Source organism: Bos grunniens, chromosome 28 (assembly GCF_055505025.1).
Source record: "Bos grunniens cultivar Pamir isolate PY7600 chromosome 28, Bosgru_T2T1.0, whole genome shotgun sequence".
Classification (NCBI taxonomy): domain Eukaryota; kingdom Metazoa; phylum Chordata; class Mammalia; order Artiodactyla; family Bovidae; genus Bos; species Bos grunniens.
Window position 1 is genome coordinate 18107978 of NC_141192.1, and position 18101 is coordinate 18126078.

General features: G+C 51.5%; 1 protein-coding gene and 1 long non-coding RNA gene across 15 annotated transcripts in view; one reads left to right on the plus strand and one right to left on the minus strand.

The window, feature by feature from the left end:
* Nucleotides 1-3154: 3154 nt before the first annotated feature.
* Nucleotides 3155-18101, minus strand: part of CHST3 (carbohydrate sulfotransferase 3) — a 37972-nt gene continuing 23025 nt past the window's right edge. For all 14 annotated transcript variants that reach the window (XM_086382169.1, XM_086382167.1, XM_086382165.1 and 11 more), the window contains 2 exons: nucleotides 10800-11021; nucleotides 3155-9327 (listed from right to left, as the gene is read on the minus strand). In XM_086382169.1, coding sequence (XP_086238295.1) covers nucleotides 8028-9327; nucleotides 10800-10939 — 1440 coding nt within the window. In that variant the 5' untranslated portion in view covers nucleotides 10940-11021 and the 3' untranslated portion in view covers nucleotides 3155-8027. The remainder of the gene's footprint in view (nucleotides 9328-10799; nucleotides 11022-18101) is intronic.
* The window catches only part of LOC147342942 (uncharacterized), a 46371-nt gene continuing 37577 nt past the window's right edge, over nucleotides 9308-18101 (plus strand). The window contains exons 1-2 of the long non-coding RNA XR_015156857.1: nucleotides 9308-9444; nucleotides 13731-13805. This is a non-coding gene — a long non-coding RNA (uncharacterized LOC147342942). The remainder of the gene's footprint in view (nucleotides 9445-13730; nucleotides 13806-18101) is intronic.

Consider the following 18101-nt stretch of genomic DNA (forward strand, 5'->3'; position numbering starts at 1 on the left):
AGAGGGAGCCCAGGCCCTGCCCTTCTCCGCAGCTGCAGCCAGCTGTTCTGCCAGGGTGAGAGCCTTGGGTGACTTACCACCCCAGGGAGCAGGTGCTGTCAGGCCCCTCCCCTCTCACATACCTTACTTTGGAAACTTGCACGGTGCTCTGGAAACTTCCAACCACTTGTATCTTCCTTCCTTTCTGGGCCTGACAGCTTTTTTCAGAATTCCAGAATGTTGTTCTGCCAGCAGGGCAAGTGCTAAGGGAATTAATACATCCCAAGAATGGCCTTCAGCCCAAGACTGACGGGTCTTTGATGTAGATATACTCTCAGTGTCTTTGCCTTGCCCCTCAGCTCGGGTCATCCTGAGGTTCAAGCTTTATGCACCCCCTGGACGTATTCAGCTCCAGCTGTCCACGGTGGCCGCTGGCTCAGCACTGCCCCCTTTGCTGCCTGTCTCCTCCCCTCTTCCCCTGCTGGGCCGTCTGCAGCTCCATCATAAACCATTTGCTCTCAAACCTTTGTCTCAGCATCAGCTTCTTGCATGACTCAAAGCAAGAGGCCTGATTGTCAACATGAAGCAGAAATCTGCTTTTTATATAAAATCCCTTAATTTTTAAGTGTTGGTCAGTTGTTATAAGCAAAAGCAGCCCACGCATGGACCACGCATCCGCAGGGTAGATTTGGTCCATGGCCAGTGGTGTGTGGGGCCAGGTGTGCACTGGGCCTGGCCTGACCCTGGCATCCCTTAAATGCTTGGGCATCATGGCTGTGGCTATGCTCATGGGTGTTCTTTCCAGCAACGTGGCTGTCTTCCTTCCCTGCATCTCTGAGAATGTCTCTTCCTTGTTGTCACTCTCCTTTCCCCCCTCCCTCCCTTCCTTGTCTCCCTCATTCTGATTTTCTTGGGCAAGCTTCTCCAGCTGAGTCTTTACTGCTTGCTTGCTCTTCTAATAAACTGCACAGCAGCATTTAGCGAGGGCTTTACTAGCTACTAAGGGGTTGCATCTCCAGGGAACCTGTTTACTTTTGGTAACCTTTGTCCAGATATTTTAGAAATGGTTCCTTTAAGAACTACCCCAAGCTCGAGTTTCTCAAATCAGTAGTGTCCTGTGATGTTTATGCCTGGCCTGGCTCTCCAGGGTCCCCACTCTCCATAGGGGTCACTACATCTTTTGGGTAATGCCACAGAGGCCCCACAGGTGTGGGTCGATTTGAAGATGCCAAGGGTTTCAAGTCACCCCGGCAGGTTTTATGACAGCAGCATGGATGCCTTGGAGCTGTGAACTCTGACCCCCAGTGACCCCAAGGCTGACTCTTGCTCCTGGCCTGCAGCTCAGTTAAGGGGATGGGAAAGCGGGAAGGGGCCCTGAAACCCTGGGCTTTTTCTCCCTTAGACAGCTACATCACCTACCCCCTTACTGTCTGCTTACCGTGGCTTTTAGTCCTAAACACTTACCCTTGCAGGTTTCTGGTAAGTACAAATTGTTCTGTAGAATGCCAAAGTCTTGAAAATCTTATTCAGGAAAAAAAAAAGTTTATGTGATAAAAATTCCACCCATAAAGTTGGTTTTGAGGGAATCCTGGTAAACTGGATCAGTCAGAGAAAAGCAGGGCTTCTCGGAGCCTTTGATACACTAATGTGAACTGTACCTCCTTACAAGAGGTTAGGTGACCACAGGTCCTCCAAAGAGGTTTGGGGACATGGCTGTGGACTCCAGGACCTGGCAGGGCTCTGTGCACAAGTGCACAGGCCCAAGGCCTCTCTCTGCGCGTGATCAAGCTGCCCGCTAGGATCGAGCCAGCTGACTGGCTGTCTCAGCGACCCCAGGAGGGTGTTCGGCTCCTTCCCAGGGTGGATAACTTGCTGTGTAGTACAGGAACATACAGGAGCCCTCAGAGGTCTGGGAGTGGAAAGAGGCTTGGCCTAGGCTGGTGGCTGAGAGTGGGAGGGTGGGGAGGTCTCCAGGCTTCTCGGCTCTATGATTAGGGCAATTTGTTTCTCCAGGGGGCCATTTGTGGTAGGAAACACAGCCTAGAAATTAAACTAAATATATCCAGTGCCCAGAAGATTGGAAACAGCAGTGGCACCTGGCTGGGGGCCGCATGGCCAAGATTTCACCCAGGCTGGGGTGTCATTGTGCTGCTTCTGTATTTTAAGGGTTGGGAGGGGAATGGTCTGAGTTTCCAAGGCTTGGCCTGGGTGAAATGACAGATACAGGTTTGAATTTGGGGGGAAGAGGCCTCCTGCCCCCATATCATGCTTTCTTCTGTCACCCCCTCACTCCCGGGACCACTGTCCCGTTTTCAGCTGTTCTCTGCCTCTTCGTGGCTGCTGCTGTTCCCGCTTTTCCTGTGTCCCCAAACCCACAAAGCTCCACAGGCTCTGTCTTCTTGGGTTCTAAAATGAACCGTTCTTCCTGGGGGAAAAACTGTTCCCTCCAGGTGGCTGTTAGGAAACAAAAGCGTGGAAATTTAATTTGGACTAAGTTGATATGACTGATACACCATGTAACGGCACTGCATTTCTTAGCTGCAAGGTTCTTGGAAATCTCAGGTGATTCTTGAAATTTATTTGAAGGCCAAATGAATGCACAGCTGCTAAGTGGGAAAGCATTGCCTGCCCTTACAGCTGACTTCAGTCCATCCCTAAAGGGGTATTTTTGGAACAATGGTTGTCAACTACTAATTACACCTTTCATTGTAAAGGCACCTGGGGTACAAATTAAGGGAACTGACTTACCCAAAATCACAGGACCAGAAAGTGGCAAAGCTGGGACTTGTCACCAGGTCCCCTGGCCTCTAACTATTGTCCCTGTCTGACAGTGCCTGGGTATTTCTCTCTCAGACGCTGTCCTTGCAGCCAACTCCAAACTGTTATTGCCAGCTCTGACATTCTGGTAACATAAAGAACATTCACCTTCACCACAGGCCCTGCACGTATCCCTACTTTCCATGCCTTTCACCTCTCAGGAACAGGGAGCAGTTTCTGTGACTTGCTTCATGCTGGAAGCTACCCCTTTCCTACGGCTGCTAATTTTTTTTTGTTAATTTTTTTTTTTATTTGCCCCAACACCGCTTTATTGAGATATAATTGACGTATAAGTTTTCCTGTTAATTTTTACAACCTAATTGCTGCTGAGAATAAATACAAAGAGGACAGAGACACATTTCAGATTCTGCTTGTTGCGTGTTTTCATTTTTAATTAAATAATTCACATTCTGTTCTGCAAAGCAGATCCTGACTGGCAGTAGCCACCAGCTTTCTGAAGGCAACTCCTGTATTTTCAGGAGACTGTAGCCACGGCAAGAACATTGATGGCAAGGGGGCTGGGAGCAACAGGGCCAAGCAGGCTGAGCTACATGCTACATATACAGATGTGTGGACACATATGTACATACCAGGCCACCTATGGCCAGGAAAGGGGTATCCTGTACTACGTGGCCGTGAAATATGACATAAGGCCAAGGTCTTGGCAAAAAAAGTTTGCAGGATCCAGGAGTGAGCAGGTGAATCAGGCAGATTTGGCCTAGAAAGTATAGATGAAATGGAGACTTTAGGGGGTGCCCCGTTCAAGCCCAATGTTAGAAGAAGCAAGATACATAGGTCATTTTATTTGACAAATAAATACAAATAAAATACCTGGTCCACAATATGGGCTAGGCCCTGAAGACGGCACCACATAATCTTGGAAACGCATAACTAATTAGTCCCCCATGCACAGTATGGAATGACAAAGGTCACAAGATCCTAGGATCTTGAAGTTCTTAAGGCATCTGTAGTTGCTAATTCTGCTTCATCCTTTTGAGGTAAAGAGCAGCTTCCACTCTTCCTGAAACCATGGTAGTTGAAAGACCACGTGGCTGCATTCAGGAAACCCTGGGCCTCCTCCCTCCCTTTCTAACTGGACCATGTCCTAGGACTCTTTCAGGCAAACCCATCAACTTTGGATCTCAGAGGATGCCTCTTCTTTAAATGTGAGCAGACTGACAAGACCCGCTTCTTCTTGGATCTCATCAGTCTGCACAAATTTAAAGGAGTATCCTCTGCAGGCATCTGTTCCCCCCATCCCCTCCCTGCCTCAGGGACACAGCCATCCAGTCTTCTGCTTCCATCCTTCATAATCCAGGGCCTCTTAAGGGACAGGCCCCACAGTCAGTTAACACAGGCCCAGGGCTGGAAGAGACCTTCAGGGTTAGGACTAGAGTATTGGATGCTTACACCTCGTGTCTGCTGCTTGGCCAAGCATACCTCTTCTGGGACACGGATTCCCTGGAGCTCATCTGGAGAGCAGAGGTGGAAAGATGTCATTGCAATGGGTTCGGTGGGACTTTTGCTCTTAAGGGTTTGGTCAGCAGCTGTCCCATCAGACCAGATTCTGGCACAGCTCCCAGGCTGAGGGTGCTGGCAGACAAACATTTTGTTTTTCTGTTTTTATTTTCAAGTGAGTACATCACATAAACAGACAAAAGGCTAGAATTTGCTTGTTTCTCTCCACCTTAGTGATAACTTGGTGATAACCCGCAGGAGCTGTGCTACAGAGCCCTGCACATCTGCACTTCTTACCTCTCTATGGGACTCAGGAATCCTGCCCCCTCCCAAATCCTGCTCCCATAGCCCTTTCCTCATGTCCTCATCCACTCCAAGATTTATAAACAAGGTCCAGAGGAAACGCCAGGAATGGGTAGCAGGGGTGACGCCCTGAGGGTGCTGGACACTGCCCTGTCTCACCAAGGCCTGGAATGTTCTGGGCTATTTTTATAGGCTGGGCTAAAGAGGTCTTCATGAAGAAGAAGAAAATGAGTAAACGCTCATTGCTGAATGAGCCTCTTGTTCTGAGGGAGCTGGTGGCTGGCAGAGGTGAGGCCTCAACACTCCCTGTCTCCAGGCAGGTGGGTGTTGCAGAGGGGAAGGCTCCGGTGTGAGGGGGGAGCACAGCGGGAACAGAAAAACAAACCAGGGCTGGCCTTGCTGGAAAACGAGGCACTGCCTCTCAGCCGGACCACTCTCCCTAACACAGCTCCCTGCTGGTAACACCTCAGGTGGGTCTCCAATCAGGTCCCAAGGAGTATAAAGTCAGTAATCACCCCACCCTGTCCTCCCTAAAACCCCAAGGGTTCCCAGAGCATTGCTGAGCCCAAGGCAACACTCAGGTGAGTTGTGTCTTATTTCAGACACGTGGGCAAAGGTAGTAATGCAGAAAGGGTCTTACTGTCATATCTTCAAATCAACAAGAGGGAAAAACCCAAGCTAAAAAAATACCCGGCAGCTGTCATGACTCCCATGCTCTCAGCTTTGTCCTCTGGTGTACTTTGAATTGTCTTGGAGTGTCCTTGTATACATGAAGTGAATGGCTTCTATTACTGTTGTCTTTCTTGATTTGGGTACAGCTTTGAGTCCCTGCAAATAATAAAATATTTTTCCATCTCTTCTTTGTCACAAAATAAATAAATTAAGTCAACCTGCAGTGTACAAATTGTCAATGTCCTGAGAAGTCCCAAAGGTCCATTCTCCACACAGTCCTCAGGACTCAGGGGTAGAGGCCTTAGCCCCAAAGGCATAGGAAGGAAAGAAGGAAGGAAGGAAGGAAGTCTGCTATCCACACTAGGAGAGCCCCAGGACCCAGGAAGGGTGCTGGATAGAGGTGTCTGACCCCCACCACCCCAAGTAAGGGACAGTGGAGGGAGCAGGGCAGGGGCTGGGGAAGAACGGCCAGCACTCTGGGCCTGCCAGAACCATCCTGGCACCACTCTGCCCTAGGATCAAGTTTTCAGAGCTAGAGTACCTTTGGACCCCAAATTAGAGCCAGTTCCCTGCACAGTTTATGCTTGGACTATAAAACCTAGAGATTTCCTTGATCGGTTGAATCCACGGTGATGGAGACCCAGGGCACTGATTGTAATGGATCCCACAAGATGGCCACTGTCCTCACCTTTTCAAAGCCTGGCTTTCCACCAGGATGCACCCCTCTCTTCCCTAGAGCAACCCCAGCTGGACTCAGATCTTGTATTTCCCTGCTGTCCATAATACTCGAAACAAAACTCAGCCCTCCAGGCTTGATAATGGGATGGATCTGATACAGAGGTTGTCCAGGAAATCAGAAACAGCCCTTAGTGAACTTCTGTTTCTTCCTGCAAGTTCTCAGGGGGTACTGAGTTCTACTCCCTGGTTTTGGGTGAGAGTGGGGAAAGGCTTCCGCTTTGGGGACATTTGGTGCTTGATCATAGGCTCCTGATCCCCCAGGAAATATGTTAGGGCTTGGGAGAGATTTTCAAATCTGGCCTCTTCTTGAGGAGGGGTGAGGACTGCTAATTTATGCTGCCTCGGACACTCAGCAAAGAACACTGGTGATTTCTGAGATCTGTTCCACATGGGTTCAAACAGAAAAGCCCGTGGGGCACTGTGGGCTGCCATGTGGCCAGCTAGGCTCTGATCCTTCTGGAGGAAGTTTCCTTCTCCTAATCCTCTGGCTCCAGCAGGATCTAAAATGCTCCCCACTGATCCTCCCAGCCCCACTCAAGGCCACAATGCTTCCAAGCAGCACTCCTGCAGAAACAAACCTGAAAATATAGCCACAAGAGACCAAACCATAAATAACTTAAAACACTCAGATCATCCCATGTTGAGCAACACTCTTCCCAGAGCCCTAAAGGAGGAATTCCAGACACCAACCACACAACCATGACAACCAACCATGTGGCTGACCTCGGTCCACTGTCTTCTCAGGGGAGGGGCTATCCTGATGTGACTTTTCCCCCAAGAGCGCTCTATACTTCCATTTGGGCCCTGCCCCACAGAGGCCTGGCTGGACATGACAGGACTCCTGAGCTGCCTTTTGTCTCCAGGGACCACAAATGCTCCTGCCACTCAGGCCTGAAGCAGCTTTCAAACATGGACATGCTCTTGGGGAGTCAACCAAGCTGGGACAGGGCCTTCAGGCTGCCATCACACGGGGGTCAGACACGCCAATTTAAAACATGCTGCCTACTAGCAGCAAGGACAGGAGGGAAGTAGCCATGAGAATCTAAGGGGGGCAGAGGCCATGCACTTAGCAGTTCTGTACCCATCATCCAGCCTCAGACTTACATGGGGAATAGGGTCATGGTTCACTCCCCCATCCTCCTGCATGCTGCAAGCTAATTCATTTGTCCTGTCCGACTCTTTGCAACCCATAGACTTTGGCCCGCCAGGGCCCTTTGTCCATGGGATTTTCCAGGCAAGAACACTGGAGTGGGTTGTCATGCCCTCCTCCAGGGGATCTTCCAGACCCAGGGATCCAACCGAAATCTCTTATGTCTCCTGCATTGACAGGCGGGTTCTTTACCACTAGTGCCACATGGGAAGTCCCTCCCTCATGCTCTAATAACTCTGAAAAGCTTTTTTTCTGTATGTATGTGTGCATGTATTTCTGTTTTTCTGTGTGGGGTGTGAATGTAGGTATGTGTCTTTATACGTATATTTTGTCGCTCTATATAGAGCTGATTTCACCTCTCCCCGTGACCCACTCAAATGCTACACTGGATCATGAAGAAATTCAGAAACCGAAAGGTTCACACTGAGTAAAGCAGGGGATCTGACTGTGGCTAGTTCATGTTGGAACCCCTTCCGGTTGTTAAATAGTTGTAGACCCTTGCCCACTAGGTCTACAGGCCATCTATGTGTTTCATGTATGTTTCTGTGTGTGTGTGTGTGAAAGAGAGAGAGAGACAGAGAGAAAGAGGGAGAGAGAGGGAGAGGAGAGAAAGAATTGTGAACAGGCCCGGGCCTGCCTGGGTCTGCTCAGGAGACGACAGTCCCTTAGGTCTGGGTTTGACAGCCCTCAAAAGGGCCGGCCACCGTCCTGTTCTCAGCGGGAAGCCCCGGGCCCACAGCTGCAGGGGAAGCGAGCTGGCTGGGGGCCTACTTCTACAGCGCAGGCGCGGCTTACGCCCGATGCGTCTTCCAGCCCACGCCCTGCGGCAGCGCCGCAGACTCCCCGCGGGCCTGGGTGAGGCAGGCAGAGCGGGACTTTCAACAGCAGGGGTGCTGGCACCCCGGGCCCCCTACGTGACCCAGAAGGTGCCGCGCTCCTCCAGCAGGCTGACGGAGCGGTTGGAGAGCGAGGCGGCATCCTGCACCGGCTTGTAGCCAAAGAGGCGCATGGCCGGGCCGCAGGCGGCCTGCACCACCTGCGCCAGCTTGAAGGGCATGCTGAAGCGCCACTTCTCAAACTGTTCCGAGGAGTTCTTCTGCGTGGAGTAGATGCCATCGTGGGCCGCTTGGGTGTTCTTCTGGATCCAGTCCTCCACCTGCGGGGTTAGGGGGATGCCTGCAAAGCGATACATCTCCTGGGCCTTCTGCAGCGGCCGGAGGGCCACGTCCTCGTAGCGCACCAGCATGTAGCGGCCCCGCAGCCAAGCCGGCTGCCTCAGGCCCAACTCGGCGGATAGGCGGATGCTCTCACAGTTGCCCTTCAGCCGCAGCACCTCCTCCTCCCTCAGCTGGTCCTGTCCCTTGGCCAGCCACTTCTTCCAGGTCTCGTACTTGTCCGCGAAGGCCACCATGCGGGAGGCCAGCACAGCGCGGGGGTCGCGCACCAGCTGGATGACGCGCAGGTCGAGACGGGGGTCCTCGGCCAGCGGCTGGAGGAACTCTAGTTGCCTGATGCGGACGGCCTTGATGGCCATATGCTCCTTGCGGCGGCAGGCTTCAGCGGCCAGTGTCATGTTGAGAGGGCCACAGCGGCGGTTCTTGCAGGGATACTTCTCGAAGACCTTCTTGACGAGGGGCGTGCAGACGGGGTCCTCGCAGAGGGAGCGGCTGGAGCCCCGGCGGAACACGAACTGGGTCAGGTGGTCCTCGGGCGCCGGGATGATGAAGTGCTCCAGGATGTACAGGTCGCACAGGAAAAGCTGCTTGAGCACGTCGCGGTAGACCAGGGCTGAGCCCGCGGCGTTGGCGCCACCCTGCTCGAAGGACACCGTGCGCTCGATGTGCCACAGCGGCTCGAAGAGGTAGAAGATATTGCCCTGCTGATTGAAGAACTCACCCACAAACGAGGAACCAGTGCGAGTAGTGGCCATGAGGAGCACGTGGCGCCGGGGCGGGGCCTCGGCGGGTGGGCGGGGTTCCAGCTGCTCCCACTCCTCTTCCGCCTGGAGCATCTGCTCTTCCTCGGCCTCCTCTGCTGGCTCCATGCCCAGTTGCAGACTGAGGTTTCGCAGGCGGCTCTGCAGCTGCAGGAAGGCCGAATCCAGCTCACTCAGTGACAAGAGGGATGCGTTCTCGGCCAAGACCAGGGCTGGGTCGGTGCTATTGGCATCTACCAGGGATTGGGGGATCTGCTTCAGCTTGTCTGAGACCCTGTGAGAGCAAAGGGATACCGGGATCAGTGATTGACTGGGGACTCCATCCCCTGTGCCACCCTAAGGAGCGTCCCAGGATGACCACCCAGAAGCTGACGTTGAGGCAAGGATTTGAGTAAGTAGTTTATCTGGGACATGATCACAGGGGGAATGGGTAGCGACTTGAGAAGGAAAATAGCTGTGGCCAAATTGCTCTGCCAGGGGAACCCCAGGTGACAGTGTAGACAGAGCACACCTCAGGATTCCCTCACCCAGGGGATGTGAAACTGCCAGGTGGCCTTGGCTGAAGGCTTCTCCCAGAGGTATTTACTCCCCAGGACTTCTGGCTTGCCAGTGTGCAGGTGGAGAGTTGCAGGGGCTTGCAGCAGGACCCAGTAGGCACAGACTGGAATAGTCCATGCTGAGGAACCCAGGGAGGGCACCAGCATAATGCCTACTAGCCAGCTGAATTCCTAATCTGCCGATTTTGGTTGATGCTTCTGTGCAAGGGTTGTGCCTGAGGGAGAAGGTCTATAAATCTTTCCATGTATAGCAGGCTCACTAACAGGGCCACTGCACACAGTGGTACACTCCCAATCTATGCATCCTACGTGTAGCCTATGAGAGTGCACACCCCTGGAGTTGAGCAGTACACAACCTGGGTGGCTGAACATGGTAGCCCTGCTGACAAGAGTATCTGTACCAGAACCCTGCCTCATAGTCATCCATGACTTTATTTGGTTACACCAGATCTTAGTTAAGGCATGTGGATCTTTAGTTGCAGCACGACGGATCTAGTTTCCTGACCAGGAGTAGAACCCCAGAGCCCCTGCACTGGGAGAACAGAGTCTTAATCACTGGACCAGCAGGGAAATCTCTCATCCATGACTTTGGATTAGTATAGGAAATATGCTGTTAGTGTGAGGTATCATCCTAGGCCAGGAAGTTAACTAATCATAATAGCAACAGCCAGTAAGCACAGGATACCAACTGTGTGTTAGACACTGGGCTAAATGCTTTTACATTTTATTTAATCTTTACAACAAAGCAGGCCCCATTGTTAGCCACATTTTAGAAGAGGAACTTAAGGCAGAAAAGTGAAATGATTTATCTAAGCTGTCACAGCTAGAAAGGACCAGACTCATGGGAATTCCCTGGCAATCCAGCAGTTAGGACTCTGTGCTTCCACTGCAAGGGGCATGGGTTCCATCCCTGGTCAGGAAACTGAGATCCTGAAAGCTGCATGCTGTGGCCAAAAAAAAAAGGGCGGTCAGAATCAGGATTCCAACTCAGGATGCTTGAGTCCAGAGTCCAAGTCTTACTGCTGTGCGGTCATGAGGACGTGGATATGACCTGCCTGGGCACAGGAGGGGCTTGGTGATGGCTGGCTGAAGGATTGCCTTTCTTGGTCCACAGAGAGAGCCCTGCAGCCACCTCTCTGCCCCCACCCATCCCACCTGGATAAGGAAGACTTGTGTTTGCATCCCTCACCTTGATATGATTTTATTTTCCTTTTCAATGAAGACAAAAACCACCACCACAAAAGCCAGGAAAAGGGCATATTTGCTCCTCATTCTCAGGCTGTGCAGAAAATGTCGGCAGTCCTGGGGCAAAGACAATCCTTTCTCCATGGGGCAGGGTGGGGCCGTGGGCACTCAGCTCAGGGGCACCACTCAGGACGTGGCTCGTCCTTCCCGTGGGGGACACCTGGTCCTGTGGAGAGATGGGCAGTCAGGACACCCTTGTCTATAGTTGAGAACAAATAGGAGCTTTTCCACCAGATGTTTGGGGATCCCAGCCCTGTTTAGCAGCCAGAACTCCAGACCCACTCTCCCAATGGACTGTGCCCCAGAAACTTGAAATCAGGTCATTTAAAATGTTAACGAACCTTCTGATTCATCCATGTAACTTCCATCAAATTTATGCTTTGACCTTATGAGTCAAAGGCAAAAGTACAAACAGAATACTCCTTGCAGTATGTGTTTGCAATAGCAAAAAAGTACAAACATCTAAATAAAAAAATGATGGATTATTATGCAGCCACAAAGAATGAGATGGATCTACTAATGCTGATATGAATAATCTACTATATATAGTTATATATAATGTGTAGATGTTATAGATAAGCGAGCTGCAGACATAGTCTGCATATAGGATAGAGTTTCTTAGCACTATTGACGTTTTTCAAAATTAGCTTTTACTGGGGTACAGTTGACTTAGAATGTTAATTTCTGCTGTACAGCAAAGTGAATCAGTCATACGTATATCCACTTTTTTAAAGATTTTGTTCCCATATGCTCTCCTTATTAGTTATCTGTTTTATAGATAGTAGTGTGTGTATGTCAATCCCAATCTCCGAATTTATCCCTCCCCCTCTTTCACCCTTGGTCATGATAAGTTTGTTTTCCACATCTGTGACCCTGTGCTTTGTAAGTTCCTTTGTACCATGTTTTTAGATTGCACATGGAAGCTGTATTAGCTGATATTTGTCATTCTCTGTCTGACTTCCTCAGTATGATAACCTCCAGGTTCATCTATGTTGCTGCAAATGGCGTTATTTTGTTCTTTTTTATGTCAGCACTGTTGACATTTTGGATCAGATAATTCTTCGTTGTGGGGGCTGTCCTGTACATTGTAGGATGTTTAGTGGCATCCTTGGCCTCTACTCATTAAATACCAGTAGAGTGTCCTCTGCTCAGCTGTGACAATCAGAAATGTCTCCAGACATTGACAGATGTCCTCTGGGTGAGGGGGAGTGGGTAGGGAGGGGTGGGGTGGTGCAAAATCATCCCAGGTTGAGAACTTCTGATGCAGGATGAAAAAAAATTAAGGGAGAGAAAAATATAAATGCTAGATACAAGTGGACTGTGACGGCAGGGAGACACGAGGCCAGTAACAGGAATGGGTAAGTCAGGAGAGGAGGGTGAGGTGAGTCTCAGCATTTACTGCGTAGCATTGTGCACTATTAGAAATTTTACCATGTGGATGTATAAATTTTACCATGTGGATGAATAAATGTTTTAAAATTAACTAAAGGTTTTCCACCATACCATGTGAATTTTAGCAAAATCCTTCATACGGCCTTGGCCTTCAGGTCTCAGCTTCGTGGGGCAGCTTCCTCCTGGATAGGTTAGGGCCCCCTTGGCCCCACCGCATTATGACCTGAGACTCTGTCATAAAGCACACCCACTTGAAATGACTTGTTCAGTGCTGACCATCTCTTTGTGGAGGGCAGGCAGTTGTCTGGGCCCCTCACTATCCCTTAGTACTGGGCCAGGCACACAGGAGACACATGCATGGCTGCTAAATGACAGAATGGTTAAAGGAATAAATGACTCCTAACTGAAACTGTATATATTTTTAAAAGCCAGAGCAAATACACCATTGCCCAGTGCAGCCTGAATCACCATTGCTTTCATTTATCCTCACCATCAAACACATACCTGTACCCCAAGCCCCCAGATTCCAGCACAACCCCCTCTTCCGAAAGTCTCTCTGTTTCTCCACAAGGACTCTCATCCATGGGAAACAGTCTGCTATAAGTTTAGAAAAGTGTTATTGTGACCTTGTGCATCCGGGAGCATCCTTCTTTCTGGGAAAGATGAATTTTTTCCAAGCTGATATTGACGCTGAGGAGTGGGAGGGCTGAAAGGAGGGTCCCCAGGCTGCAGCTTCATCATACAATGGAAGTGGTTTTAGGGACAACCAGAAAATCTACCCTCTGGGGAAAGCAGTGAGACTCGGGTTCTGCTTATGAGAAGACAGATGTGTACCCTGGCAGCCAAAGCGGAGGGCCTCAGCTGTGCAGGGCAGAGCGGTGGGGGAGCTGGGGGGGGCGCAGCAGGCAGCTCACCCTGGCCAAAGGACAGGGTGCTTTGGGAGTATAGGTGGATGGACATGAGCCAGGAGGGAAGAGGGCTGCAAGGCCAGTTCAAGGGTAACTGAATATTCTTGCCTCTTCCTAATTCTTCTGGGCCATTTCCATGCACTTATTAAATATCTCCTGAGCACCTACTATGTGCCAGTCTAGGCACTACATCCCACAGCAGGGAACAAGCAGACCCCACCCATGCCCTCATGGGACTTATACTCTGGTTTAAAGAGCCAACTAGAAGGATATGAGTTGATGAAATTTGTTGAAATTTATAAAGTTACTACTCTGTGCCTAGTAGCATGCCAAAGACTTGATTTGTATTTCCTCATCCCACAAAAGCCCTGTTAGATAGTGACCCATTTTACAGATGAGGAAACTGAGGTTGAGAGAGATTAAATAATTTGCCCAAGTTTCCTCCAGCAACAGCCTGATTGCCGCTCCCAAATCTAAGTCATTCCAGCCTCTCGAGGTTCCACAGTGACACCCCCGCTCCACAGCACATATGATTGGACTTTGCAGTTGATGGCGTGTCTGTCTCTCATTCCTAGGCTACAAGTTCTCTGAAGTCCAGACCAGCATCTAGAACAGCACCTGCCATGTACCCACTGCCCAGCAAGTTCCTGGTAAGTCAGCTCACTGAAGCTGCTGACTGGCAGGCAGTCAGCATGTGTTTGCAGAACTCTGGGCAGGGCTGTGTTCCTCACTCACCCAGTTTAGCCTGTGGTGTGTGAGGCCGCCTGTCCTGCTAGGAGGGTGAGACCCAGTACTGAGTGCAGAGCACAGAGGATTGAAATATTGGCTTTCTTCCCTCTAGGCTCTCAGCAGAAAGGGCCCGGATCTGATGATGTGAGGGAAGCAAAGGAGCTAGGACCAGAAGTCCTGGGTTCTTGTTCTTCCTGCTTGTCTAACATGCTGTGTGACACTGTATAAGTGACTTAACCTCTCTGGGCCTCAGTTTCTTTACTGGTAGCATGAAAAGGGTGGTTCCTGCTGTATAATATTGCTCTGAGGAGCAGTATCTGGTGCATGGAGAGGGAGAAAAAGCAGGCATAGGGCACAGGGAGTTGTGTTGGCTGTCCTCTCTCTTCTGGGTCTAACATTTTTGGTACAGTTTACAAAGTTGACTGTGTTGATGACAAAGATCCTGAACCTTCTCCTCCCTTCCCTTCCAGGAAGTGTTTCTATTTTTGACTTGCTGTCCCAGCCCCCTTAGCCCCTGAATAATACAGGGTTCCTGAGAACCTTGCTGACATTGCCCTAAAAGGAAGACACGAGGGTGAAAACTCCCTCCAGATGAAATCCCAGGCAGGCTGTTGGCTCCTCGGCCCTGGTCCAGGCAGGCTGCCCCTAGGGTTAGCTTTGGAAGGCCAGCAGGCAAATGGGCGGTCAGGAGAGGGTGGTTTAGAGATCCCCAGACCCAGGAGGTAGCAGAGGGTCACAGATGCCAGGTCACAGGGTCATGGGGGATGGCCGAGATGGGGGTCATGCACGTGGCCTGCAGGAGGCCCTTTGCAAGAAGTGTGTCCGTGATATCTGCGACACTGGACAAACCCTCCCTAGAGCTGTGGTATCCGCCTTGCTTAGCTCATGGGAAGAATGAAAAATTCTTCCTTTTCTTGGCAGATGCCATCTCTGGGGGAGTACTCGATACCTTTCTTCCCCTCAACACCCAGCAGTAACGCAATAGCCAAAGGAAAAGGTGGTATCCCCCTGCTGGGATGCCAGCAGAGGTCACACTGCCAGGGCAGCAGGGCCAGTGGTGAAGGCCAGGGGCACATGCCGGCTCAGCCTTGCCTGAATGCAGGGGAGCAGGGCAGCTGTCCTGGGCCCAGTTAAACTCAGGACTCAGCTCAGAGTCCCTCCCTGCCCGCTGACCTAATGTGGACCGTCTCCCTTCTCCCTGTCCCTTTTAGCACCTTGCTTGCTCCCTTCTTGGATGGAAATGTGCTTGTTCACTGCCTGTTTCAGCCACTGGCGTGTGAGCTCCCTCTGTATCCCTGCTCCGTGTGCTCCAGGCACAGTAAGTGCCTCTGTAGAATGAATAGTTGAATGCTTTTTCCGAAGAATTTAGCCCACTGTGAGATGCTCAGTCATTCTAAGTTGATGGAAAATACAAAGAGAAAGAAGAAAAAGCCACTGTTCCCTATCTGAGCGAAGCAGGTCTATGCTGTGGCCTGTGCTGCATGTGTGCACTGAGTATTGCTGATGTTTAGTCGCTCAGGCGCGTGCTACTCTTTGTAACCCTATGGACTATAGACTGCCAAGCTCCACTGTCCATGGGGTTTCCCAGGCAAGGATACTAGTGGGCTGTGCGCTGAGTGCCCCCCAAACAGGGACCGAGTGGATACTACATGCGTACACTACGGGAGTGTGCTACAAGCGTGTACTGCGGGCCAGCCTTTGTGCTTGGGGCTTCACATATGTTAGTCTCGAATTGTCATGACAATCTGGGATACCCTTTTGAGGATAAAGAACCTCGGCCTGTGGCTTTCAGTTCTGTCTCCCCAGCTACGTGGTAGTAGCAGGGAGGGCAGAAAACAGCAGAGGCAGCCCAGGCAACCCCAGTGAGGGAGCCCTGGAAAGAAAGCAGGCGGTGATCTGAGGCCCTACACTCCAGGCACTGGCTTCCCTACCCTGCTCTCCCCTCGGGGCCCTTTCTGCTCAGGCCTCCCTCGTGACCTGGCAAAGGGCCCTCAGCAGAGAACAGTTTTGTACTTGGATGGCTTCCTCCCGTGGAGGAGGTGGGATCCCAGACTCTGCTGTGAATGCTGCTCTGATAAGGGACGGGCCCTGCCAGACATTGCATCAGGCAGCAAAGCTCCACTCCCCTCGCTTGGCTCGCTCTGGGCCAAGAGCACAGTGGGGATCAGGGCCTCTGCTGTGGCAGGCTCTGCTTACAGCCTTTCCGCCGGCAGGAGGAGGAGCTGCCTGGGCTGAGGAAGGCCAGGGGCTGAGACGGAGGAGGGTCCTGGGCAGAGACAGGAGCAGTGAAGCCCATTGTGGGGAAACTCTGAACCTACTCATGAGCTGCAGCCCTGGGGGCCGGGAGGTACCCTGACCATGCCAGGTGCCCAGACACCTAGGAGGGGAGACCTTGGAAGGGCTTCCATGAGTGGCTCTAGATCCCCTTGAGTGGAGGCAGGGGGCAGGGCCAGGAGAAGGAGCACGCATGCTCAGAGGCGATCTCTGCTGGGAGGATGCAGGAGTCCATCCAGTGGCCTGTCCAGATGAGGTTCTGTTTCGTGTAAGGATATCCAGAGATGGATATCCAACTTAGTGGGCTGTCCAACTTAGTGTCTGACAGGAGAGTAAATGCCCAAGTGCCATTACATGAACCAGGGATGGAAGGAAGAAGAGAAGGCATGAGAGAACGAGGAAGTAGATGGGGGCCTGGCTGAGGGATGCTCCCCTGCACAGCCTGGGGGTGTCATTCCTTCCCAAATCCCTCCTGTTCCGGGACTCCAGCTTCCTCTCCTAAAAACAAACCATCTAAAACTTTCTTATGGGCACATGTCCAGCCTCAGCCAAGACAGAGCCAGAGCAGACACTCCCAAGTTGGAGGTGTGTATCATCTGAGCAACAGTGGACATCTAAGAGCTTATGAGAAGCCGTGGGCCAGAGCCATGGGATGGACCAGAGGGCTGAGGGCTAGCCTGGGGTGGTGGTGGGCGTGGGGGTTGCCACAGACTCTCAGGGAGCCATCTCTGGAAGGACAGACCCCCGCGGCCCCTCAGCCCTGTTTTCCTGTGTGAGGATGTGGGGGAGAGTGCTCTCTACCCTCATTTGACACAGTCACTTCATCAGGGCCTGCTCAGCTGTGTGAGAAACACATTTTGTGGAAAACGCTGACAGCTGCATGGATACAGGGCCCCAGAGAATAGTCCCCACCCCCCTATCAGCAAAGGTACTTCCCGTGTCTCTCACGCTGGCCGTGGGCCAGGTCAGTGCCGAACCACTGCTCTAGGCTTTCTAGCCCTTGCCTAGTCAAGGGTTGCAGCAGAGGCTGGTGTCCAGGATGCCCACAGCTGTGCAGCCGGGCAGCCAGGTGAAGAGTCAGTTGGCTTGTTTGGAACTGACCTCTATGTGAGCTGAGACTCATGGCCCAGGATGTGCACCCAGCCTTGGGAGTCCAACGTGTGAGAAGCGCCTTGAGTGTCTCAACAGACGGGGCTGGTTGAGGCAGTGCACTGGCCCAGTGAAAGCAAGCCATGCAGGGGTTAAAAACGCTGATGCACAGCTGCAAAGATGGAATATTGAGTGATGATTCTTTACACTTTCTACCTTTTTGTATTTGACTTTTTGACAACCATACCTAAACCACTTTAATTAAAAAATTTAAAAATCTAATCTAAAGCTTAAAAAGAGAAATGTAAAGTTACTTTGGAAATGGTGTGGGAAATGCACTGAGGAAGGAAGGACTGGAGGCTGGGAGACCAGGCTGTCCCTTTTGCGCAGGTCCAGGAGAGGGGAGGTGGTCTGAGCAAGTGGGGAGAGCGTGGAGGAGAGGAGGGAGGGACACACGGGACCTTAAGGAAGTCAGTGTGGGGCCTGTGACGTGCACAGCGTACATGAGCCTGAAGGACGGCATGCTTAGGAGGAGAAATACGCCAGCCATGAAAGGACACGTCCCATATGCTTCTGGTGGTAAAGAACCCGCCTGCCAATGAAGGAGATGCAGGTTCAATCCCTGGGTAGGGAAGATCCCCTGGAGGAGAGCATGGCAACCTACTCCAGGATTTATGCCTAATCTCATGGACAGAGGGGCCTGGCAGGCTATGGTCCCAGGGTCACAAAGAGTCAGACACGACTGAAGCAACTTAGCCCGCACGCATGCACTTGAGGTGCCTAGAGGAGCCAAATCAGAGAGACAGAAAGGAGAAAGGTGGTTGCCTGACCCTGGGAGTTAGTATTCAATGAGG